At 45.6% G+C, this 26,224-nt stretch overlaps 1 protein-coding gene across 4 annotated transcripts in view; it reads left to right on the plus strand.

Moving 5' to 3' along the window:
- ADIPOR2 (adiponectin receptor 2) overlaps positions 1 to 16,997 on the plus strand; it is a 48,906-nt gene extending 31,909 nt beyond the window's left edge. For all 4 annotated transcript variants that reach the window (XM_054824506.1, XM_054824530.1, XM_054824523.1 and 1 more), the window contains 6 exons: positions 7,090 to 7,209; positions 9,045 to 9,216; positions 9,886 to 10,072; positions 11,146 to 11,333; positions 12,564 to 12,757; positions 14,263 to 16,997. In XM_054824506.1, the coding sequence (XP_054680481.1) occupies positions 7,090 to 7,209; positions 9,045 to 9,216; positions 9,886 to 10,072; positions 11,146 to 11,333; positions 12,564 to 12,757; positions 14,263 to 14,394 (993 nt within the window). In that variant the 3' untranslated portion in view covers positions 14,395 to 16,997. The remainder of the gene's footprint in view (positions 1 to 7,089; positions 7,210 to 9,044; positions 9,217 to 9,885; positions 10,073 to 11,145; positions 11,334 to 12,563; positions 12,758 to 14,262) is intronic.
- The last annotated feature ends 9,227 nt before the right edge of the window (positions 16,998 to 26,224 follow it).

A 26,224-nucleotide genomic window follows, 5' to 3' on the forward strand; every position in this document is an offset into this window, starting at 1 on the left:
CTAGGCTGAACAAACCAAGGGACTTCAGCCTCTCTTCATATGTCTTCCCCTCTAGACCCTTCACCATCTTTGTTGCCCACCTTTGGACACTCTCCAATAGTTTTGTCCTTTTTGTACTGTGGTGCCCAAAACTGCACGCAGTACTCAAGGTGAGGCCGCACCAGCGCAGTGTAGAGTGGGACAATCACTTCCCTAGACTGGCTAGCAATGCCATGCTTGATGCACCCCAGGATATGGTTGGCATTTTGTAGTAGAAGCAATTTTGACAGATTTTTTTCCCTAAAGTGTACTGATGAGCACATATGGACATTGAGATTTTTGGTCCTTGTCAAGCACTGGACATTGACAGAAAATCGGTAGTTGCTACTGCTTAGGGACTCAACAAACCCTTTTCATCTGAAGATATTTTATAAGGGAGCTAGTTCTAATGAGGGTGCATTAGCAAGGTTGCTGAAGCCAAAATGTGACTTTGCCCTAGAACTGTTTGCTGAACGAATGTTAAATGTTAGTGCTTGTTTTTAATGAGTGCTAGCAAGCAGTCATCCATGACCAGTTGTATAAAACTATTTCCAAGTGCTATATTAAGTGGACTGTAGCTTTTATAAGAAGGTGACCTACAAAAGAAAAATACTAAACTCCAGGAACCTTCAAGTACTTAACATTTTGACCAATAGGCTGAAAGGGTCTTTGGCACAGCGCTAATGAAAGACTTTTTTTGGTCGTGTGACAGCACGAACAGCTTTGCACACCCTGTTTGGAGGATGAATGTAGTTCGCCTTTTGAAAACTGTGGCGTGTGTATGTTTACAAGCCTGTCAGATTAAGAGAGAATGTAAACTCTAAATGACAAAGCTGTTATTTTAAAATAACTTGGTATGTGCAAAAGTTAGGGGAGATCAGAGGAAGTTGTAAGGTGCTGTGCTTATCCAGTTAATTACTTACAATCCAAAGAACATAAGCTGATGAAATTCTGAAAAATGTGCAACAGGCTTTTAGGAGAAAGAGCATGGCACCACCTATCACTGCTTTCCCCTTATGAAAGATGGGTTGATAAAAGGTCAGTTGACAGAATGGGCACAGAGGAGTTGCTGAAAAAAGCAATCTGGCTAGCTGAAAAGGATGTTACAGGACTGCCATTAGAAAAATAGCATCTTTATAATATAGCCTTAAACATATCTTGGCCATTATGCTGAATGCTCTCGAGTTACTGAATCTGGCACACTGCCCCAAGAAACATTAAATGACTTGAATGTCATGTTAAACACTATTAATCATTCATCTGATGAGATCAAGATAAACGAGCAAAAGCTCTAAGTCATGTCTAGACTTTGTGACTTCAGTTTAATATTGGGGATAACAGCGGTATTGTAAACGCAGCAACATATGTTTTCTAACTTGTGTTTTAAGAAGAGAATTGTGTATAAGTACTGAGTCATATAATATCCTGCAGCTCGGTGTTAATCAAGACATTTGCTTTTTCAGAACTACCTTGCCTGTATTACAGTGATGTGTTCATACCGAGGCAGAGTTCTGTCAGGACACAGATCAAGACAAGAGTGGGGAAGCATCTGGCAGGACCTGAAGGAAGATACAAGAACATTAGAACAGATTCAGACTGCATCATGCTTTGGAAATTCCTGTGATGGTTGCTTTAGGGCACTGGTGGCATCTTGATAGTGAATTGGCATCACAAACAGTTGAGCTTTTGAAACATGAGACTTCATTAACTCCAGAGCTTAATGACATATAGGTATGTGCGTGGTCAGTTAGGCCCTCGAGTAACTGTCCAAAAAGGAACCCTAACACAGAAGAGTTTTGCCCTTTCTGGGGTTTAGGAGACTTGTATTGCAGTTACAGGTGTTACTGTGTACTGAAACAGGTGTACTGAAAACTGTCAAATTTCTGAAAGTCCAGTCCTGAAAACAGCTGGAAGAATACAGCAGCCTATTGAAGTGATCATTAGTTTAAATTCCCTTAATCGATGCCTAGCTAGGTTCTTAGGCTCCTTTCTAACTGATGAACACTACAAAAAGGGGGACTGGGAGTCATTTGGCATCTACTGATACATGTTGAAAAGAAACTTGGCCTTGCACATGATCCACAGAAAGTATTCTGTAGTGGATCTCAGTAAAATGGGAGCTGATGCTCCCTTTGTTTCTGTTGCACTAGCTTGAGCTCCTTAAATCCCTTGGTTACCTGAACCAAGTTTATTATCTAATGGGAAGCTCACCTAGCAAAACGGTAGTAATTTTTGCCAGATTAGTACTGGATCAGCTAATGAACCCAAGGATCAGAGGGGTGCCAGAAGCAGTGTAAAGGAAGATGAGGGTGAGGGAGAAGAGGGCTGCTTCTGACAGAGTAAGCTTCTTAGGTTGCTTCATTCAAGTCTGACTTATGTTTCAGTCTACACACTCTAATGAACACAGATTGATGATGTTTTGTAGCAAATTGCAGTCTGAAGTGATGAACAAGAGCTTGTTTGTCACCTGTGCAAGTAGTAGTCATGTGCAAACTCTCAAACTTTCTAGAAATCTTTGAACTGACATCAAGAAACTACAGACTTCTAAGAAACTACACTTTTATCACTCCAGAGAACACAACTTTCTCAAAAGCGGGAAAAGGGTTTATGGAATCTTTTTCTACTGTTGTGACTTGACTTCTGACAGGTTTTTCCATAGTAAGGGCACTAATAAACTGTATGTCTGTTAACAGATTTGAGAGTGATAGTATAAAAGCTGTTAATAGATGTGAGAAGGATAAGTTGTTGTAGTAGATGAGAGAAGTATATTGCATTTAGTAGAGCAGGTTTTACTGATGTAACAGGGTCTTTGCTATGAGATATGACTTTTTTGGACTGTATGCAGGCAACAAATTCTTGTACTAAATGTAAACTTTTTTAAAGTTTTGTGCCATTTCTATAAGAGAGTGAGATTTTAATATTAAAATTAACTTATTTAATGATGGACACTGTGCTCTGAGTCTTGCTTTTGGCATTAAAACCTTTTCTATCCCTACCAAAGCACACTCTGAAATTCTTTTTTAGAAGATGATCTGTCCCTGGAAGCGTGTTGCCTGGAGCTCTGTACAAAGTGGTATAATTAGGTCTGATTTCTACCTCTTTCTTTTACCTTGTCTATCACTTACCACAAAAGAATCTGGAAAACTTCCCAAAATAAAGTGAATACGGATAAACCAGTAAAACTATTTTCTTCTGGCCATTGTCACTTGTCCTTCAAGTTCAGTTTATTCTTTGGTACCATTATTCAACTCGGGATGCATTTATACTTCTGTTGTACAATTTCCATCTCGTCAGGTATCTGTACTATGTTTGTTGGTAGCTTTAACACTTTATGAATTTGCAAAGGGGGTAGGATTAAAATTGGAAGGATTGTTTGTATTTCGATAGAATTAAGTGTCCAGATGCTCCAGAGTATAAGTATACAGAAGCCGTGATTTCTGATTAGTATGAAAGACTGATTCTATGCATTGCTGCATATGTGCAGCAGAAGAATGACTGTGGCAGCTGATGATTGCCACAAGTTTGCTTGTTACAAGTGAATGAGGATTTTTATTTCAAGATACTCTAAAATGTTCTAAAGACTTCATAGAATTATTTAGTCAAAATTTGAGACTTCCTTTACAAGAAATTGAGTAAATTAGATGATGTAAAAGAACATCTGAAACAGCAGAGTGAAAATCCTTTTGGCCAATGATCTAGAAAGTACAAAGACAAAAATTATTCTGAAAGCACTTGGTTCAGGATATACTATACTGCATTAAAAGTGGGAGTATCAGAGTTTTGTTCTGCATTGTCATTTCTTGCATGGTCTTAGGCAAGTGAGATTATTTGCCTAATCTGTTCCCCATTTTAAAATGTGATTCTGTGGGCAGAACTTAGAAATAGTTGAAAACAGGTCCTAAAGCATATGCTTGCTTATGTTGTTATGTTCTAGAAGTATTCTTGAACTTCTGATATGAACAGCCAAAGACTAGAGAATATATGAATCCTAAGATATGAAAACTTGATGGGGTGGAGATTTTTACAACAATGTGTCTTCTGAACAGAAAAGTAGCATTTTTTTCCTTCAGTCGGTGTCTGAAGAATTGAAGATTGATAGACTCCTCCAAGTTTCCAAATGAAAAACTAGCGTTGGTGTTGCGCCCCAACTATAGCTTTCCAGCTTCCAAGAAGCACAGTTTACTGTTCTTTCTAATGGGACGTTACGGGAAGGAGTCGAGAGAGGACAGATGTTCCAGAACAGACCTAATTTTGCCTCCTTAGCAAGAAAAAGACTAAGAAGCTGGGCTTTAGTTTTTTTCCTTGAATGCTAATTTTGCAGTTTAATGGCAGGAAGGAGATAGTAAAATCAATTCCATTTTCTGGCAGTAATCTGGACTGTATATATGATATGAATTTTTTTATCGCTGAAAGAAGCTCAGTAATGATTTGTGTGTAGGCACATTGCCAAAATGCAAAGATTTTGGACTAGTTCGTAAATAGCTGTGCTCTTCGAGCTTTACAGTCTGCTCAAATTTAAACCTTCCCAGCATTCTAGAAATGGGAAGTATGTGGAGAGGGGGAAATGAATGTTTTTTGGCTTTGAGTCACTAGGCAGACTGCAATGAATACAGGCTTTGATTCTGTCAGGGACCTTTTTTCCTTCAGTCCACCCAGTTTGGTAAATTGAGGATTACTAACTTGTTCACCCCATTCCAGCTGGTCATTGTGTGGTGCTGGGGGAGGGAATTCTATGGTAGGTAAAAGGCATAGCAGTGCTTCTTGCATCAAGTACGTTGGAACTTAAATACCAGCCTTGCTTTTCTGTAGGGTGTGTTCTTGGAAACTGAATATTTCTTTGATTTGTAAGATTGTGCAGACTGTCATCTGTCATGAACATCTTATCCAGATCCCCATGGCAAGGGAATTGGACTTGATGACCTTTAAAGGTCCCTTCCAACCCAAACCATTCTATCTTTCTATGACCTTGAGTTAATTATTTATAATATTGAAAACTGAGAATCATAACCAGAGAGATCCATTAGTAGGAAAAGCAGTAAAATTGGCAGTGTGGGAAATAATGTCAGTGAATGTTGAGTCAGAATGAAACAAAATTTATTTTTTATTAACACACTTTCTGGTCCAACAGGACATGTGCCTATTTTAGAAGGATATTAAACCTATTTACGTCTCAATGTTGCCTGATGCCTTTCTCAATAGAATTAATGGGATAATCTAGTCAGTGAGAATGTATTTAATACTGTCTTATACTGCTGTAGGATCTGCCTAGAGCTGATCAATATTTATATCGATCATCTGCTATAAAATATGAAATCGTTGCCCAGACTTGCTCAGAGGGTGTTGACTGGAATAATAAATGAAGGCGAGTAGACAATATGAGGGACATAGATTATGTACAAATATTAATTTAGTAAAGCAAGTTGTCCTAGTGTGGACAAATGTGAGGTCATACATAAAATGTGAAGGATGTATGCAACGTAATACATAGCAGAGATCTGCAAAATTGGGTCAGGAGCTATGTGGTGGGGGGACCTCTTCAAAAGATGAAGTTTCAGTGGCTACTGCAAGCCTCAGGTACAAAAGTAAGTATTAACATGTCACTTCTCTCTCAAAAAACCCTCCAAAATATTGAAGAATCTAGATAGCTTGCTGTAGGTTGGAACAAGGCTCCTTTTATTTTTTTAAAAATGAAAGTTTTAAGCAGCTTGTTGATGGAAATAGTTAATAAGGCTTTACTCTAAGGAGAATAGCTGTAATGTGGGACAAATGCACAGCCAGATCTGATCTCTGACTTAAAGTTCAGGATGTGAACCTGAACATCACTGATGATGATTCATAGATAAAGTATGTGACATTACGTACTAAATTCTCAGTCACTTTGGATGGCATTATAGATAAGTAATCTTCATTTTTAAAGTTGTTAACCTTTATATGGGAATAGGAGGGAGAAAGCGTTGTGGCTTGTAATATGGAGGACACTAGTCCTCATACAGACTGTGGAGCTTTCTTGGCTCGGTCACGAGGTGCGTGGCAGCTTTCTGCTTCTGCATCAAGCCTGAAGGGTACAAAAGGCTCATTCTCTCTTTTCTAGCTTTCTCAAACTTGTTTACCTTGGAAGCTGAAGTGTTGAATGGAGTCCCTGATGGGTCATGAGTATTGTAGTAAGCAAACAGGAATTTTTGTGCCACACACACACCCCCACCCCCCGGCTCTTTTCCTAAATGGAAAGCTAGAGTGTATCATTATATGTAGTCAATGTGATAAGTCAACATAGGGTAGAAAACTACCGAACGTTGTTCCTGTAAAGTTATTAGTGATGTGTGTCAGCTGAATATCCAGGCTCAGTGGTACTTTTTGGTTTTGTTTTCATAATTCCCTTGGTAAACCTTGGTGATATGGATGTTTTCTCTTTATTTGAATTTTACTTAAAACTCTGATGGCTGTTACTGCTTTTCTTCGATAACTTGCCTTTGTCTAACTGGCAAAAGTTTCATATTAGTTTCTGAAATACCTCGAAAGTCAAACAAATGAGTAAATGTCCATTACTGCATAACAAGCTGAACAGAAGTGTCAGTTAAACAGAGTAGATCTTCAGATTTGAACTACAAATGGAGGTAAAGCATTTATAACAAAGTAAAAGGATTATTCTTCTTGGCTTGCCTTTTTATTAACCTAAACTACTAGATATGTTATAGAGGCATTAAGACAGTCATAGTGACTTTGAAACATAAAATAGGAAGTAATCCTTCCCTAGAGGTGAGTAGGCTGCAAGCCTCAGACTCCATACCTGGACTTTAATGATGCGTAACTTACAGAAGAGCACTGTTTTCTTCCAAACCTGGTGAAAACGTGCAAAATGGATTAGACATGTGAATTGTTCTCAGATACCTAAGAACTTAATAATTTTTTTGATGGTTCTTTTGAATTCCTTCTTCAGTGCCATACAAGGAAGGAAGACTTTTTTTATTTGCCATGGCCTCAAATCATAGTTTTGTATGGAAAACAATGTCACCTTTCTCTGTGCATCTTTTTACAAAGTATTTTCTCTGGTTTTTTCTTTTTTTTCCCCAGTGTTCTGAGGAATATAAACACAATGATGAGTCACCTCAAGAAGAAGAAGGGTTTATGGGCATGTCACCTCTTCTACAAGCCCACCATGCTATGGAGAGAATGGAAGAATTCGTGTGTAAGGTAAGGGCATGTGGAAACTGCTGGAGTAGTTTCCTCTTTTAAGAAGCTCCAGTTGGCAACAGACTATACCTGCATGAACTGTGCCACTACTGTGAGGGAGAGCAGGTACACACCATCCCTGAATGGGCATCTCTTGTTACAACTAATAACTCTACAGCTTCTTAGGACCTCAGTCTGTCATAAATGAATAAACTGTAAAGCATGGAACAATAGGGATTACAAATAAGACTCTAAAGCTGATCATGCAACTAAAGAGTCTCCCTTGAGAAACACCTGTGAGTACAAAGCAGAATAAAAGCCTTCTGGTTCAAGGCACTTTCATTTACAAAGTCATTTTTTTCCAGGCTTCTTCAGACTTGCAAATATTTTGTTTTTTCAGCATCATTTGCATCCATTGTAGAATAAGCTTTGTCCCTTACTTGAAAACAAAACAAGTCTGTATTAAAACTATATCTAAGTAAATCCATTGTAAATTTTGTAATTGCTGACCTTGGCTCAATTTTTACTACTTTTTAGAGCCATGGGGCTGTATCAGTCTCTGGCCCTCCTTTCTTGGTGAGGAACACTTGTTCCTGCTGTTTTTATGAACTTGTCTTTATTTTTACAGAGGGACCCTAGTTACTTGGTGGTCTTTTGTGTGGGGTTGTTTTGTTGTTTGGGTTTTCTTACTAGGCATCTTTTCCCTTTTTTAGATGTTCTATAGGGTGGATTGTATAAAATGAATTCCCTCCTGCTGTTCCTACCTCAATTCAAATTTTTGGTTCTTGAAGTAAATGAGTTATTTTCTTGTTTAATGTTTTTATGAACCTGGTCTTTAATTGGGTTTGTTATTCTGATTAGTTTTATTTTGCTTCCATGAAGGAGTGTGGAGAATTGATTTAAAAACTCTGGGCTCTTGTTGTTAAAACTGAAATAAGAATGTAGCTTTTTAAACTTAGTGTTTCAGGATTCTTCAGGCTTGCTCCTGTATTACTAGCGAGACGACAAATCCAAGGAACACTACAGAAATAACCCCGGTACATAAAGCAATTCCCTGATACCCCTCTGCTTGGCAGTGCTGCTTCTGAAGCCAAACTGAAGACTACATATATCTTGTGTTACTGAAGCAGCGCTGAGAACACCTGTGCACACTTCATGTGGAAACAGCTGCAAGAATAGATGTGTGCACATATGCTCTCTCTCCCTTTAAAGAAGAAATCTGATGGAATCAAGAGTCATGAATTTGTTGCCTTAACTGATTTGTCACCGTTTGTTTTGGGAGTGTGGGAGCATTTCTTTTCCAACCTGGATAAGGGATTGGACACTTCTCACTGGACTCTTGCCACTTCATGCTTTCTGGCCCATATTAGTGCTGATGGGTAGCTTTTTTGCTAGACTGCCCCAAATGCTAGCAGATATATATACGCAGATTAGCTTGTGGTTGGAAAAACAGGCTTTTACTTATTTATTTCTGGGAGAGAACTAGGTGTAGGCTTCTTCAATTAAATGGATAGGATGATCTGTGCAAATAACAGAACACGGAAATGAATTAAATGCTTTCCCTTCATTAGCAGTAAAAAAGCCCAATAGCTGTCTTGTTCAGTGAAATGCTGAAGTATTCCTTTCTCTGGTGGTGCAGCTCAACTTCATAATGATACTGTTTGCAGTAGGGAGCAGTGACTTAAGCATTATATTTCAAGTGTAAAGCCTTTTCCCCAGAGATATCTATCTCATCAACCCTTTTCTGTTTACTGTACTCATAGATAAACACTTTTGCTAATACAGGTATTCTGACTTTTGCCATACATCAGTGGAACTCAATTCCCTGCATTTAACCAAAATCATCTAACTTCTAGGTATGGGAGGGTCGATGGAGAGTCATTCCCCATGATGTTCTGCCTGACTGGCTAAAGGACAATGACTACCTGTTGCATGGACACAGACCACCCATGCCTTCCTTCCGGGCTTGTTTTAAGAGTATCTTCAGAATACACACAGAGACTGGTAACATCTGGACACATCTTCTAGGTATGTTCAGCTTGCTCTAATGCTAATTGGCTTCATTGCTGTCTTTGAGAGCAAGAATAGAAAGTTGTGTGGGGTGGTCAGCATTATCATTCCACTAGTAACCTGTTAAATTAACAGGTTGATATTCCTCTCCTAATTTTGTCCCACCAAGGTTCAATGGAACTTCCTTAATTATGGCATTCAATGCAAATGAATGAATTAAAAGTTTCCTGATTGTTGATAAATTACTGGTAGATATTTTTTTTCCCCAAGCGTGTAGGTGTTGAGATCACATTTCTTGCCACAGGAACACAAATTGCAGCTTATATGAGTGGTTTTCAACTTGCAAGAAGCCTTGAAAGGAAAAGTTTTCTTTGAACTGTGCCCCTCTCTTTTTTACATTGAAACAGATTTTTTTTTAAATTGTTCTAGAATGTCCAACTAGTTGTCAGGCATCTTGCACAACAAGTAAAAATACAAAGTACATGCAAGTCTGTGTTGCATCAGTCTGAAACAGAAATGTGGTTGGAATGCATATCTGAAGCAGGGCAGTACTTTATTCTGCGTGTGTGCTGCTGGTTGTCATGCAGCTCCTATGTTTAGCGCTCCTGTACACTACAGTCATGCTTTTAGAAAGAAAAGCTTTCAATATGCATGAACTTGACACCTTTCTGCCTTACTGTTTTTCAGGTTGCGTGTTCTTCCTTTGTCTGGGAATCTTCTACATGTTCCGGCCAAACATGTCCTTTGTAGCACCTGTGCAGGAGAAAGTGGTTGTTGGATTGTTCTTCTTGGGAGCCATACTCTGCCTCTCCTTCTCATGGCTCTTCCACACAGTTTATTGCCACTCAGAAGGTGTTTCCCGGCTCTTCTCCAAGTAAGTGCCTAGAGGACAGGGTAGGTGAAATAGGAAACAGGTAGGAAAACAAGATTGGGATTTATGTCTGGAGCCCCAGTGTAGGAGTTCATTGCATGACTGCGTATACTTTGGAACAGAATTGAGGAGAGATTCATTGCAGCTTCTTCTAATTATTGTTTCAGCGTGAGTTTTTGTGCTGTTGTTTTAGTCTTAAAACTCCTTCATCTTCTGCTGTTTGGCAGGCGTCTGCATGTATCTTGCTGCTGTAAGTAATATACCTAAAGCTTAGTTGCAGGACTTTGAATTTTTAATGCAACTGTCACTTCTTGTCATTTCAACTATTCTGAGTAACTTTGAATCTTAAACTTATGTAAGACAGCTCCACAAGCTGTATCAAGATTTCTTGGTCTTTTGGTTTTACTATGCATTCTTTTTTCGCTGTCTGCTAAATATCTTGTCTTTCCTAAGGTTACTCAACCTAGGATTGTGTAATCTGCAAGACCACCTCTAAAGTAACCCAGCAATTAAAATCCCCTACTGAAAAATTAACTCCATCTTCTGTAGGAGCATTTTGACAGGGTGTGGTAAAAACCAATGGCTGTAAGAATTCCTTTTCTTTACTGCTGCATAGAAAAACAGCATGATTGAAAAATTGCGACATTATTCCCCAGTGGTCACTTAAACTGATGCCTAACTAACTCGTGCTTGTCAGATACTAAAGTGTTTGTGTTGGCTGTGCTCTCACAACAAGCTGTGTGCCGTTTTTTGTGTTCAGAGGACTCTTGTGCTGCTTTTTTTCTCAACTGAAGCTTAAATCTGAGTTTCCTTCAAAAAGCTTTGGTCTAAAGGCTGCTGTATGTATTGTTGATGACTGTCCAAAAATGGCCTTACTAGCTTACTAGTCTATCCAGGTAATCTATTACTGTAGGACGGCGTTGGTGGAAGAGCTGCTATCAGGAAGTAAGCTGCAATAGTGAGAATAACTTCATTTTGCAGTGAGAAGTAGATGGTCTGCTAAAGAAGAGAGCATTGGTGTGAGGACTTCCCAAGGTTCGCATTTCTTATCAAACTGATTTTTTGTTTCCTTCTAGGCTGGATTATTCTGGCATTGCACTTCTTATAATGGGCAGCTTTGTACCGTGGCTGTACTACTCCTTCTATTGCAACCCTCAGCCTTGCTTCATCTACTTGATTGTGATTTGTGTCCTGGGCATCGCAGCCATAATTGTCTCACAATGGGACATGTTTGCAACCCCTGAATACCGGGGAGTAAGGGCAGGTAAGACATGAAGTTAACTGTTTTGCTTCTTGACTGCCTTTCTTCCTTCGTACTTGCCACTTGGAAAAACCATCTTGGGAAGACTTAAGAGAGCTTAATCTTATAGAGAGCTAATATTCTTGGATTGGGAGCTTGATGGGTTTTCTTTCAGCATTTATTACAGCCAACTGGATGCACAGATAAGGGCTGGTGCAAGTCCTGGCAGTGCATTCCTGAAATGGACAGTAACACATGCAGTAGGAAAGGTAGTGCAAAGTGCTTCTAGCTATATCTAGCAACTTTGCGCTCTCAAAAAATGACTGACTGCTTGGTGTGTGTACGTGTACTTCTGTTTGTCTTGGTTTTGTAATACTGGGCTCAGACACTAGCAAGTCATTGAATGAGATCAAATTAATCTGGATGATTTGCCTAGATAAAATACATATCTAAGACAAAGAGACTAGTTTTTCTCTTCACATCATCAAAAGAACAAAACCAGATTTGGTTTCACATTCTAAGGTAGGAAGACAGAAAGCTTTAGAGGGCAGCTATGGGATGTGCACATGGCTGGGTTGAATGGTAATGTTTCTTGTTACTTAACCTGTACATGCTGTCTACAGTAAATCTAGATTTCCTGGACAAGCTATGGGTGTACCTTCAGAGAGTTCAGCCTTCCAAACTTAAAATATGTGGATGGGACGTGATTATTCCCTCCCACGCATACTTTTTTTTAAACAAGATTCCTGTACTTGCTGCTAAATTAGAAATGAATAAACCATGTTCTTGTATATGGCAGATCAGATGAGCCACAGATGCTATTTTTCTGTTTCCTAGGACTATTTGTGCAGTATGTCACAAATAATCTCTTTGTTGTCTCTCCTTGTTGTCTTGCTCTTGAGAGATCATGGTAAAGTGAGACATAGTTCATGTAGTCTCAGTGCCCTCTACAGTCCAAGATGTGTAACTGGCTTAATGTACATTAAAGCTGGCAGATGCAATCAGTAAATGCAAAATTTCAGTATCTGCTGGAACATACAACTAAGTAGCTTCTGGCATATGAGGGAAGTCTGTCCATTCTTTAACTTCCTTTCCAATAAAGCTCTTCTGGGGACCTCCAGCTTCAAGAGTTGTCACCTTTCTGCTGCTTTGGCCAATACTGAGTTTTCCTTCCATACTTTTTGTGTTTTCATTGTTTCCGTTTACCACCACTGTGATCAAACCTGACTCTCCCACATTTTCTTTACCTCCCAGGAGTATTTCTAGGTCTGGGTCTTAGTGGGGTTATTCCCACCCTGCACTTTGTCATCTCTGAGGGGCTCCTGAAAGCAGCCACAATGGGGCAGATAGGCTGGCTGGCACTCATGGCATGCCTGTACATCACTGGTGCTGCACTATATGCTGCCCGCATCCCGGAGAGATTCTTCCCTGGCAAGTGTGACATCTGGGTGAGTCTACAGAATGACTGGATGAGGAGACCAACATGAAAGCTGGTTCCACTTGAGGCTGGAGGATGTTTTGTCAGTGCTTTCTTATTGCCAGTATCAAACTGCTGCACCAGAAGCATAGGTCTTAAGGAGCCAAACAACTGTGGGCTCTCTGAGCCTGGCTTACCTGGTGCCTCTCTCGCTGTCTGGTCTGAGGTAACTGCTGGTGTGCAAATTCACCCCAGCATGTGTACTAGGTAGCTTTAACAGTTGGGTAAGCAACTTTGCAAACCTTTTTGTGCATATGTGTGTTGAGGATCTGCAAACACAGATCTTTACTTCTGTGTAGAATAGTGCACAGAAGGTTATTTCTCTGATGTTCAGTGTGTTCTCTGGGATCTTCACCATGTCTGGCTCCATCTTGCACAGCCAGTGGAAACACTGGATAGAGATGGTAGGCTTTGGAGGGATCTCTGGCCCAGAAGAAGGGAAAGTAGGGTGAGCAAGTGGGTGGGTGGGGGAAACTTGGGATGAGGGAAAGGATCACGAAGACTGTGGAGGGGAAGTATGTGGGGAAGATGTAAAGAAAGAAATCGAGTGGAGCAAAAGTAGAGGTGAGAGGGAGGCAGACCTTTGGAAGGCAACTGTACTTCCACTAGGATAGTTTAAGGCTCCTGAAGATGACTGGAAGTGAGAATGAGGCCTGGGTTGTTTGAGTGGGCTTGCACAGCACTGGTTTGCTAGGTTTGTTTAAATGGCCAAAGCCTTGTTATGATAATGAGCTAGGCTCCAAAAGCACTGCTGTACCACCAACTCTTTTCCAAGCTTCCTGTGGAGCCTGCAAATACACATTCGTAGAAATTTTTCAAGAGCGTTATTCATATTGGTATGGCTTCCCTCAGACAAGGGCATGCTTTGTCATTTAGCTCCCTCATGGTTTCTGTTCTGATGTACTATAATCAATAGTGTCCAGGGCATTCATTCAGAACATCTGGTTATTTCTAGGTTTTAATATAATACCTTTTTTCCTGTTCTGTTTCTCTGTGACAGAGAAATAAAATAACAACGTTCTGAAAGTCCACTTGGTAAAACTTATGCCTGTGACCAGAGCAGAGCTTATACCTGTTAGCTGTATGAGAGCGCCCTTTTTATCAATAAGCCACCAGTGTGTGTTGTGGACGAACTAATTTTAAGTGTCCTGTTTAAATCTTTTGCCCAAAGCTCTGAAATTATCCTTGTCCTTTCACAAAGATGCGCTGTAGCATTTACGTAGCGTATTTGTTGATGGGCCAGCTGGTTAAGATGACTGAAGGAAGGGGTGGGGCATATGTGTGGAGAATTTGATTATTTTCCTAATGATAGGAGAGGGATGGGCTTTTAATACACAACTTAACTTTGCAGCTTGTGGTTTGAGGTACTGCTACATGTTACTGTGTACTTCAGCTGAATGTGTGGCTTTTTTGGAGACAGGGTATCGCTAGAACCCAAAGTACCCTGGCTGAACAGAAGTGTTTTCTTTTCCGCAGTTCCACTCCCATCAGCTGTTTCACGTCTTTGTAGTGGCTGGTGCTTTTGTGCACTTCCACGGGGTTTCAAACCTCCAGGAGTTCCGTTTCACGGTTGGAGGAGGCTGCACAGAGGAAGATGGGATGCAGTAAAACCAGCCTTCAGCCCAAGATCATAACCAAAACAGTACCGCAAGTGCGGTTGAAGCATACAGGCTAGCGAAATGAATACCTAAGAAGAATCCAAGTTTCAGCTGATGGGGCATGGAGCTTCATGGGGATTCTGACTAACCAAGATAAATTCTATACCTCAAGCAATGGAATGAATCAATTTGAAGACCAGGAAATTCTGAAACCCTAATTTATTCTTGGGATCTACAGATTGAGCTACAGAGGACCCTTTCCAAATCGGCTTCTGTTCAATGCCATATTTATTTGTAGAATTGGGGAGGGATAGCTTAGCAGTTTCCTTTTTTTTTTTTTTTAAAGAAAAAAAAATCAAGGTTAAATTTATATCCTCTTGGAGGGTTTGGGAGTTGATTTTAGATGCTCTTTTGGGAGAAAAACAAATTGTAAATAAGATTTCTAACTTTCTGTTTAAATAAAATTTATATAAATGTTTTAAACAATGGGTGGGGGGAAAAGGGTTTTTGTAAAGAATGCAACATGCAAGTACCACACACTGTTTCAATTTTGCACAAAATAAATGATTGCAGGAGGACCAGGTAAAATTCCCAGGAGTGAAGCACGTTGGCCCTGCAGATTTTCCTGGTGGCCAGCATGCCCTGGGCAATGTGGGGTCCTGGCCAGCACTTGGAGTAGATTCAGTAGGCGTACACAAGGGTTGTGAAGGCTGGATTAATCACGTTGTCATCCAGGTCACAGTGTTAGCAAGTTCATTTACTCGAGTAACTTGAAAGATACATCCGCGCCTGCCTAGGCGTGTGGGACGGCTGCCTTCCCAGCTTGCGTGGCCTGTATAGTTCTGGATAGTGGATCTTACAGTTGGTTGTTTTGGGTCTCATCCTATGAATTGGAGCATGATGGGATAACTGCACATGAAATGGCAAACGGTCCAACTCCATCAGTGCCTGCCTATACCCAAAGGCCCCCATTGAGTAGATGGTTGCCATTTGCAGGCCTGCTCTGGTCTGAAGAAATGATGGTAATGCACTTGTCAAAAGACAGTTGAGCATGTGAGGGGAGACAGAGGTGGGGTTAAGATGGACTGGAAAGAGGAAGCTGTATGCTCCAGGACTTGGGAGTTAACAGTTACTGCAGACCTCAAGCACATTACCTTCTCATGTGTCAGGCTCCATATGCCAAGGAGTTTGCAGGTTTTTCTTTTTAAGAGGAAAAATCCACAATCGGCCCAATGCAGTTCCATTTTTTTCTCTTTTTTTCCTTAGGTCTGCTTCCCATCTGTGCTTTAGCAATGGGACTGCTGGTATTTCTTAAACCTAAGAGTTCAGTTGGATTGCTGTGGAGCAGACGCACCTCCTATATAAGGGGAGGCGTATACCCTTCTCTTGTGTAATTGATGTAGCTTGATCTTTGGAGCCCAGTCAGAAGCCAGACTGAAGGAGAATCTTTGGAGTCGTAAGATGAAACTTGAACGTTTTGTTTGTTATGGCACAGGTATTGCTTGGAGTGTTTAGTTGGAAATTCAGAGCAATTACCTCTCTCAGATGAGTTAAACAGCTTATAAAATGCTGTGTTTCACAAGGAAGGAAGGTGAAGGATGGCTTTTTGTTGTGTGGGGTTTTTTTTTTTAAGACTCCTGCAAGTTTGAATTTTCATCCTTCAAGAGAAAAATGTGGATTACAAAGATTTTCCCATACCCTGGATATCACGGAGTGTGTTTTGGGGAGTTACTTTGCCTCATGGAGTCAAGTAGAAGCAGAATGCCTTCCTAAAGTTGACTGGATGTTAAGGCTTCACCCCTCGAATGGAGTCTTTGTAAAGCCTCTGAGAGCAAGGTGAGGTGCTGCAGCAGAGTCTGCAAGCTTAGGGGGATGTGTTCTCGGTAGGATCACTACACTGGATGCCTGTAGGGCCAGAAGTAGCTTATCACAGGTCTGTGTGGTACTAAAATGAAGTAAAGAGCAGTATTAACTTGGATGTAAGGGTTAATAGCCCTGGCATCCTGGTGAAAGATGTAGAGTTCCCTGGCAGGAAGTATACCGGTGTCTGAGGAAAGCATGGTACATATCAGAATCCGAGTTGTCTGTAAGGCGCTTTGGGATACCTCTGTAACAGTACCAGCAGGAGTGGCAGTCTCCATCCTGGATCATCCCACGTTCACTCCTTGAAGGGTGATTGTAACCTGGTCCTACACAGCACAGAACTATTACAAAAACATAGTACTCCACCTGCTATTCTTAACCCAGTCAGTCTCTCTGTTCAAGAAGTTTGTGTGTTCCAATAAAAACAACCTAGCTGTGCACTTTTCTGTAGCTCTTGCTGAGAACTCTTCCCAGGTTGGCACCTGAATGCCTTACTCTCAGCAGTCAGAGGCTTGCTTGCTCTGTGTGCAGGTTATTGCCATAGAATAGTTAGGACCTACAGCTTCTTTCCTTCCCCATTAAATAGTGGCCTTGTTCAGTATATTTCTTTTTAAAAATTGCTTACTGTTGGAAGCAATGAAGCACATTCTGGGGTTTTGATGGTTGGGGACTCTGGTGATGGTTCCATATAAGATGGGATCTTATTACTTGCTGTATTCTTAACTTCTGCTAATAAAAGAACCAAATCGATTATTGTCTAGTTTGGGTCTTTCTGTGCTGTGTGTGAAGCTTGAAAGAGTCGCTCTTCTTTCTTCCTTCCCAGTGCTTGCAGGCAACGCTTTGTAGGTAAAAGACTTCTGCTGGCGCAGAAACCAAACTGTGATCCCTAAATGCTTGTTTACGTATGGTTGAACCAATGCTTGCTGTATACCTCCTTGAGCAAAAGCCAGTGGGTAGGTGAGTTTGCGCGACTGAAACATTAGTTCTGCTACATGGTGTCTTCTTGATGGCTATAATTCCCATCAAGTATGCACCTGGTCTTGCTGTAAGATTTCAATACTTGTCTAGTGCATATACACATCACAGCAGACAAAGGTGTCTGTGGACCATGCTGCCTCTTAGTTACGGTGCTAATCTCGAGGGAAATTTTGTTTTTCCAAAGTCTAGACTTTGATTTGATGCCCAACGGAGTTGCTGGTTGTAGTACGGAGCAGATAGTGTGTGGGGGAAGGAGGTGGGTGGTAGGTGTGTCTGGTGCCACCACTTCATGAAGCTGCTTGTGATAAGAATTCCCCTGACATACAGGTATTCTGAATTTGCAGAGAATGAACAGCCTGGGACAACGCATATCCTGTCCCATGTCTGCATGGTTTTGACCTCTGCCATATTTTTAAAGTAACTTGATGACAAAGTGAGATTGGTATTAATGCAAAGTTTCATCTTTGTTTTGGAAAGTGTAGATGAACCTGTGCTGTAGAGCGAGGGTATAAAGCTACAGGGTGGTCTTGGGGCTGGCTAGCCTTTGTCAGGTCTCTCTGTCCATCCCCAGGTCTCCATCCAAACCTAGGCTAGCTATAAATTCAACGGTTATCTATTTTTGTGCATTCAGAGACACTGTTTTTCAGTGGCTCAGTTTTCCAGTTGGTCTTGCAGATTTTAGAGCAGACTGTGTGTGTACTGTCCCCTTCCTGGCTCCAAGGTTTAAAAGGGCTTTCTCCTGCCGGTGCAGGCTGGGTGCCGGGGGTAACAGGGAGACAAGGGAAGGCAACAAGCTTTGACAGGGAGTCAAACTGGGTGGAGCATGGTGGAACGAACAGAAACGGACATTTATAGACAGTATTGGAAAGCCAAAGGTGAAGCACTGGGGGTGAGAGCTTGCAAACAGAAAAATGGGCAGGCGGGACTGAGGGTGCAAAGAACAAGAGCTGGGGGGGAAAGAGGTTGGGTGCTGGAGACCTTGCTTCTTGTGGGTAAATTTTTAGGTGAGTTGAGATTAAGAGACATTCAGGAGGCCTGGACTCAAATTCCTGGTGTAGAGGAGATGCTTCCCAGCCTGTACCCATGTAAGGGATTGATGGTCTCCTGGTATGCAGGCTTGGGGGCTGGCAGGGGTGGGAAGGAGTGGGGTTTGGCTGAGGAGGGAGTGGGGCTGCTGCTGACCAGAACAGCCCTGTGCCTGCAGTGGAGCCTTCTGCTCCTTCATCGCTGTCCCTCGGCTGTCAGCAAACATCTGTGAACTGCCTGGGCAAGATTTGCCTAATCTTCCTCTTGTGTTGGCTCACCCTGAGTCTGGGCACCTACAGCTGTGCTGTTTATCAGTTACTTGACTCAAGATACATGTTTTGCAGTGACTTGTAAGAGAGCCAGCTCCAGTAAATGACCTGTGACAGCTTGAGGTCTCCGGATGGAATTTTTTATTAATTTTTTTTAAGTGCAAAGCAAATTCAAGGAGCGTGGAGAACATCGGCATCAGATTACACACAAATTACACTAAAAGAAGCTGCCACATTTGAATATGAATTTGGTTTATTCGGTTTTCAGAAAGCAGAATGATACTTCACAGTTGTCTGAGCAGGCTAAAATTGTGTCCCCTACCTGTTCTGCATGTAGCTGTGGCCGTGCTTTGCCCTTTCCCAAGAATCGCTTGCTTCATTCATTGCAAAGGCTGAACTTACCCTGAGTATGGATTAAAGTGCTGCAATAAGGGTGAATGTCTAAAGCCATTGCATAACTTTTTAAGGAGCTGGAAATAAATGAAGCATATGATTAGAATGGAGGAACTGAGGTTGGTTTAGTTGAAGCTATTAGAGGCTTCCCTGCAAAACTGAGGTTTTTTCCCCCTTTTTTTTCCCTCCTGCCTCCTGTGTGGCATCAAGCAATCTGTTTGAACCACACTCTCCTGCTGGTCAGTGCTTCTGTATCTGACGTGCCCAAGCTGAAATTCTCCAGGCTGGTTTCTAGGAACACTGAGCACTGATGTGCTCTGAATGAAGTTCCCTAAAAAGATCAGCTCCTTGGAGAGGATATATGTTAATTCCTAGGTCTGTATTGCTCTTTACGAAGAAGGAATACCGGCCTTGAGCTCATGGCAACATTGAATGTGTCACACCTGGTCAGCTATTTTAACAAAGAGCACTGTAGGAAAAGTGCCTGAGGAAACTCTGCCCAGCATCACCTGGGCAGCGCTGCAGTTCAGCTGCTGCGAGAGGACTGTGGTGTCACTGGTCCCTTGTTCACCATCGTGTTCACTGTCAGGTCATCGTGCTCATCATTGCGCTCATGAGCCTGGCACTGCTGCCTGTGTGCAAGGGGCTGGTTTGCTGGCTTGGTCTTATTTCCAGCATTTCCAGGAGCTTCACCTTTGCTCTTCTCTCCTCTAGTAAAATTCATGGTTGGACAATACAGCTATTACTGTTTCTGAGCTGGGAGATGTTTGCACTGGAGATTCACGATGATCTCTCTTATTAGCGGCTTCATCTCTGTAGTGGTACAACTGGGCACAGAGGCTCAAATGCACAGCTGGCATAAAAACCAAACTGGTCTAGCTGCAAATGAGATGGGAAAATCAGGGGCCTGGCTGGGCTCCAGAGCAGTGATGTTTTTCCCTAACAGAGGCGAATGACGCCCAAACCGGCTCCAGTAGCTATCTCTTGTTTTCATCTCTAACCACACTGACCTGTGTGTACGGTGTGAGGTTTGCCTTAGTGCTGCCTGGAGCTGAGCTCCCCTAAACTGAAGAAGTTTTCCTCTGCAGGTGACGCTGGGCTGCGGGCCCGGCCGGCAGCCAGAGCTGCTCGCTGTGCCAGAGGCAGGCTGGGGCAGCTCCCCGCTGGCTTGCAGCAGGAGCAGCCATGGCTGTGCCATGGGGCGGCAGCTGCTGCTGGGAAGGAGAAATGGGAAGCCGTCCCTCTCAGAAGGTGGCAGCCACTGCCACCACCTCCCTGCCTGCTTCTGGCCACGGCAGCTAGCCCAGGGCTCTGCCCTGGCTCTGGCCCAGCTCCCCGGTCCCGCTGCCCGCAGGGGCGGCCAGGCTGGGTTCGCTGCCTTTGCCAGGGAGCCTCCTGCCAGATTTGAAAGCGATGCTGCATCCCTCGGAGCAGGGCAGGAGCAGGGTCACAGCAGGCTCTAGCCTTTGCTGCCTGGGGGGCGGGCTTCCTGGCACTGAAGAAAGCTACTGCTGCCTGAAATGTAGACAAGCAAGCGCAGCTTGGGTTTTTGGGTAGTGTGTAACCTATGGCATCAGTGCGCTCGCTCTCCCCAGTGTGGGGGCTGCCTTGGCAGCTCCCTCTCCCATTCCCTGCTGCCCGCAAAAGGCCAGCCCCCAGCATGATGGCCAAGGGACAGCAGGGCCTCCAGGAAGGCTGGTGGCCTCCTGCCACTGTCCCCACAGCCTTTCCTCCAGGAGGGCTGAGGAAGCATCTGTGTGCATCCCTGTGCAATGCACACACTGCTCCTCATAACGCCGGTGGGAAGGACGGCAGCAATTGCCTGGCCCCAGGGGAGCCAAATGGGCAGGGGCTCGGTGCGCAGCTCTCTCCCACTGCTGTTGGTCTGCTTGGGGAAAGGCGGGGTGCTGGGGCTCCCAAAACACGAGGCAGCAACAGGAAGCAAAGCAGGAAGAACTGATGAAATTTTCTACTTGGCCCACAAGGTATTTACTGAAGAAACGTGCTCAGTGGCATTCAAGTGGGGCTATTACAGTTTGCGTCATGTGCTGATGATGAGCTGCATTGCTGCGGCTGATGTCATGGAAGGTAATGACAGCGGTGCTCACTGGCTAAGTGACTGAAGGTGTGAAGACTCTTTTCAAGTGCAGGCAGAGGTGGCGTAAGGGGCCCTGCAGCTGGGGCAGGGCAGAGGCCCTGGCGAACAGCCCATGCTCAGGGTTGGTGCAGCTCCCCAATGTCCAGGGGGGACAGGAGCAGCAACCCCCTCCAGCGAGGGTCCAGCCAGCAACGGAGTCACACAGCACATGGGACTTTGATGTTCCTTCCCCACTTGCTTTCAAAAAACTGCTTTGTGTGAAAGCAAGCGCTGCATTTGGCTGCCCTCACCCCCCTCCCCTGCAAGCAGAGCCTGTGAGAGCACAGCATTTCTGTGCAGAAAATACCAGTGGGCTTTGTCAGCAGAAAAAGCATCCTGCAAAATACTCTGAGGAGCTCGAGTTTGAGAGGTATGTGTAAAACCAAGCAAGACTGCGGTACAGGTCCTTTGTTGTGGCAGAGGAGGGCAGCCCCTTAACCCACTTGGGGGCACACGGCTCCTCACTGCAACCACTGCCGTCCGCAGCCTGGGATGTGCCAAGCTCTTGCTAAATACCAGCCAACTCAGGCCAGCCTGCTGAAAAGCTGCTGCTTTTGTGCCTGCTCCCAATTGCAAACAGCTGCTGTAAATCCAGAGCTGATTTTCCTGCTATTTTATAGGATGAAGTCATCCCCGTCTGGTCATACTTAAAGGTGGTGTCATCTGTCTGCTCAGTCCCAAGGCATGAGTGAAGGGAGGGTATGTGTCTGTGACGCTGTACGAGGTGTGTGTCCCTGCCTGCGGCTTCCACGCCCTCAGTGCCCACCACAGCATTCGAGGGTCAGACAGGATTACCTCAGCCTGCAGCGGGGCTGTTCTGAACCCTGTAGGATTGTACCGGAGAGATTTCAGGTCCCTTCCCAGCTCCCTCTCCACCTGCCTGGGAAGAAACCGGCTGCAGGTTTAGGGCTTGTGAAGCCCCTGATTTGTGTGGCAGGCAGACATGGCCGGGTGGGTCTGACGGACAGCCCTCACTGCAGAGCACTGCTTGTGACTTTTCTCCCATCGCGTTTTGCCTTAATAGAATAAACCCGGACGCCTACAGTTTGCATGCTTACGAGGGTGGACAGGATCTTGCAGGAGCTACAGCTGTGATTTATAGTGCCACATCTGGAAGTGAGAGCTGGCTCTCTCACAGCTGCTCCGCTGCTGGTTGGATCCTCTGGCCTCAGATCTCTGCTTTTGCTGACCTATTTTTGTCTGCTGTGCCCAGCACATGGATGAAGAAGTTGGGAGCTGGAGCAGCTGCTCTTCCTGGGGATTTGTCTCGCTGTAGGGTCGTGAGCTGCTCTCTCTGCCGGGCGAGCAGAGCAGGCAGTGGAATTTGCTTAACCCCATGCTGGAGACCAGAAATGGGTAGGTGTGCTTGGGGTATGCCTAGCTGGCAAAAAAACAAGCAAGCCCTTTGCCTTCCAAAGCTAAAACCATACGTAGGTGCAGCTTATCCCCCTGTGGATCAGCAGCAGTGTGGGAAGAAAAGGGCTGTGTTTGCTGCCTAATAAATGGCTTAAGGCAAACCTCGTGTCCAGAAGCAGGAGCAAAACTGGGTGCTGCAGTGTGCATGTGCTGCCTCCCCCAGGGAGCAACGGCGTGGGCCTCCAGGAGCCGCTGTGGCCAAGTGCACCCACCACGGTTTTGAGGGCAGCTGGTGGGGGGGGCAGCGAAGGTCCCCTCTTTCTCCCTCCCTGCAGTGAGCCTGGGAATGGTTCTATAAATCTATAAATCACACTGCCAGCAGCAAGGAGTGTCCCCAGAGGGTGCCTGGCACTGCCCAAAGGTGCTGCTGGAGCTTCCCAGGGACCCTGGTGTCTCCTCCATCCTCCTGCAGAAGACCTGGATGAGGAGGGGTGTCTAGGACATCCCTATGAAGCACTGAGTGCAAGTGTGGGGGCACAATGGGAGCAGGCAGTGCAGCCCGGTGAGGGGCACAAGGAGATGCCTCCCCCCATGCTCCTGCAGCCAGAGGCTGGGGAGCTGTGCCGCAGGAGCAGGGCACCCCCAGAGCTGCCCCGCTCAGGTGGTGGGGGCTGTGGGGCCATGCTTTGCCCTCACCCCCTCGCAGGGACCACTCTCCTGTACAGATGCCCCAGAGCATCTCCCGACTACTAGTTGCCATCCGGTTTCACCCCCCATCCCCAGCTCAGGCCACGCAGCGTGGGTGGGAGGGAAGCTGTTTGCTGCGGCGCGCGGGGGCACCGGGGGGCAGCTGGTGAGCTCTGGAGGAGGCAACGTGGGCTGGCGGAGCAGGATGCGACCTGTGGGACTGGGGCGGTGCAGGTTAAGGTGAGTGCTGGGCATCCGCTGCCAGCCCCGGCAGGGCCCAGCCAGCCATGCCCACAGCCCAGCTCGCGCTGCCCAGCAGCTGCCTGGGGAAGCCCCGGCACAGCAGCACCAGCAGCTCTGGGCACGGCTCCTTTTGCTTTAGCCGGGTGCACCCCAGCGCCAGCTGCAAGGAGGGAGACGTCCATCCTCCTGCTGCTCGCTGCAGCAGCTTGACGCTGTGGCGTGCAAACAGCGTGCATGACTCTGCAGCCCAGTTCCCAGTGTGTGCTCAGGTTTTAAGTCAGGGCAAACCTTATTTTTTGCTTTAAGAAATAATCTAGTTACCCCTGTCCTATTCCCTCCAGTTACAACCTATGCACAAACTCGCCGCAGCAGCTGAGGTGGGTACATCTTCACTCTCTCACTGCCAGGCTCTTCACAGACCCATGTTTATTGCGGATTAATGCACCTGAAATAAAACATGGCTTGTATGCGGCAGGGCAATGTGTATTTGTGTATCTGTTTTAAGCAGAGTGGAGAAGGGATGGCTAATCCTTTCTGACAGGGAGGTCACCCTTGAGAGCACTGCCCCAGGAGGGCAGGCGCAGGGAGCTGGGGGAGCTGTGCTAGCTGGTGGGGGATGCCCTGAGCTGGTGGCTCCTCCATCTGCGAGTGGCTCCTGACTCCTCGGCCTTGACAGCGGCCTCTTTTCCCTCCATGCTGCCTTCATCTTCCTTGGCTGCTTCTTGCTCTGATAAGGTCACTGCATCTGAAGCCTGGAAACCATCTCCACCTCCAGATTTACTTCTAGTACTGCAGTTGTTCCTCTCCTCTTTGCTGTAACACCGCCTCCAGCAAGGCAGAACCCACCACAGCAGGAGCTGTAACATCCTGAAAGGTCTCCATGAGGACACGGTTGTGACTGGTATGGTCCCCTTGGTGTTGGGTGACATCGGTGGCAAGGGGGGGCAGCAGCCGTACTGACCCTAGCACGCCTGGGGTGCATTTGTGGGCTCCTGCTCGTGTGGGGAAGGGGACAGCCCTGGTGTGAGGATAAAGCTCTTTCCCATAAAACTGCCCTGTGCAGCAGCTGCTTATGGGTCTAACCCCAGCGGCTGCAGGAGTGGGTGGCTTGGGGGGGCTCAGTGAGGAGCCCTGCAGCTCCACGTGGCCAGCACTGGCTGAGGGCAGCATCGCGGGCAGCATCGCAGGCAGCACTGCTCGTCAGGCAGTGAGCGAGGAGGGTGCGGGCGCTTGTCCTGCAGGAGGTGGCAGATTTCAGGGGGCCCAGAGAGGCACAGGGGGCTCCTGAACTGGCCCACCCGGCAGAGGAGGCCAAGGCAAGGTGCTGCCTTGCTGGCCTGCTAGCCTGCTCCCTCGGTGCCACCATGGTGTACCCACGGGTGCTGGTGTGGATACAGATGGGGACTGTGCAGAGCTCAAGGTGAGACCCTGTTTCCATCTGTAGCCATTGGCTGTAGCATCCCCACCCCAACATGTACCCCGCTGATGCCAGGACCCCCACCCTGCCTCAGAGGTGACAGAGAGCCATGGGCTGTGTGGTGCAGCCGGCTGGTTCATAGCGTGCGCTGCACGGCTGGAGGCTCATCTTCCCATAGCTCCGGTAAAAACAGCGGCGCAGTGACCAGGAGCGCTTGTTGGCATCCCCAGGAGCTGCAGGCAGATCCCTGATGGCCAGGCCACCACAGCTGCATTCACAGTCCTTCCACCTGCACCCTGTCCCCATGGGTTCAGTGGGGAGAGGATTTTCTGGGATGTAGCGTAAGGCTGCGACTAGCACCAAGCATGACATGATGAAGCCTAAGTATCTATTTAAAATATGCCATATATTTGTTTTTAACGAGATGGTATGGAGCAGTTCATACAAAAAAAAAAAAAAAAGGAAAATAGGTGCTCTCCACCCATTGTCTGTAAAGCTCTGTGAGAAATGGCCCATGCCCACCAGGTGGGGAGGCCAGGCTCAGGGCAGGGGACTGCTCGCCCCAGGACATCCAAGGGCAGCTTCAACCAACAGGGCAGTGCTGCTCCGAGGTGAAAAGTGCCCATTTCTTAGCTGCTTCTGCAGTGAAAGCAGCAGGGAACACCCCTCCCACCTCTTTTGGTGGGTCATACATGACCCCTTCCCAGAGGTAAGTCCACATCTAGACAAGAATCTGGATGGTGTGCTAGCAGTGTTAGGAGAGGTCTCCTTGGCAGAGCTGGTGTAGCTGCAGCTAACTAGTCAAGCCGTGCTACTTCCCATCGTCCGGTTGCATGTTACAGTAGTGCAGTTCAGGTTAGGCGCCATGTCCTGCCCCTGAGAGCCCGGTCGAAGACCACCTCCAAGACCAGGACATGCTGCTGGCAGGGCTGTGCCTGGGCTGCTCCAGTCCCAGTTGCTCAAAATCCTGGTGGCTCCCACTGAGGGACAGGCAGATGGCATCCCCTGCCCCTCCTGCTCTCGTAAGACCAGATGTGCATCACTGAGCCCTCTGCCTCCTGAGGCAAACCACCCCAAATTGGATCCAAGGGAGGCAGGGTGATGGTGAAATCCAAGCCATGCCAAGGACCGTGGCAGTCCCGGCTGTGAGACGATGGCCGGAAGGAGCAGCTCAGCAGGTGGTGTGCCGGGAGCCGACCCCGCTGGTCCTCGCACAGGCCTTTCGCTGCAGACTTTTGAGGTGGGAGCAGCTTCCACTGTCGGCACCACACTGGACCTTGCGGTGAAGGATGCAGGACACGCGGCGCTGTGTCGTTAACACCTCATGTCCCCAGGGAGTCACCATGGGTGTCCCAGAACGGCCTGTGCCCCCATCTCCTCCCCTTCCACTGCTCCAGCCAGCAGCAGCCATGTACTCCTGGGTCTCTGCCACATAAGCGCATTGCAGGCAGCGTCACCGTTGCAGGCAGCG

Source organism: Grus americana, chromosome 1 (assembly GCF_028858705.1).
Source record: "Grus americana isolate bGruAme1 chromosome 1, bGruAme1.mat, whole genome shotgun sequence".
Classification (NCBI taxonomy): Eukaryota; Metazoa; Chordata; class Aves; order Gruiformes; family Gruidae; genus Grus; species Grus americana.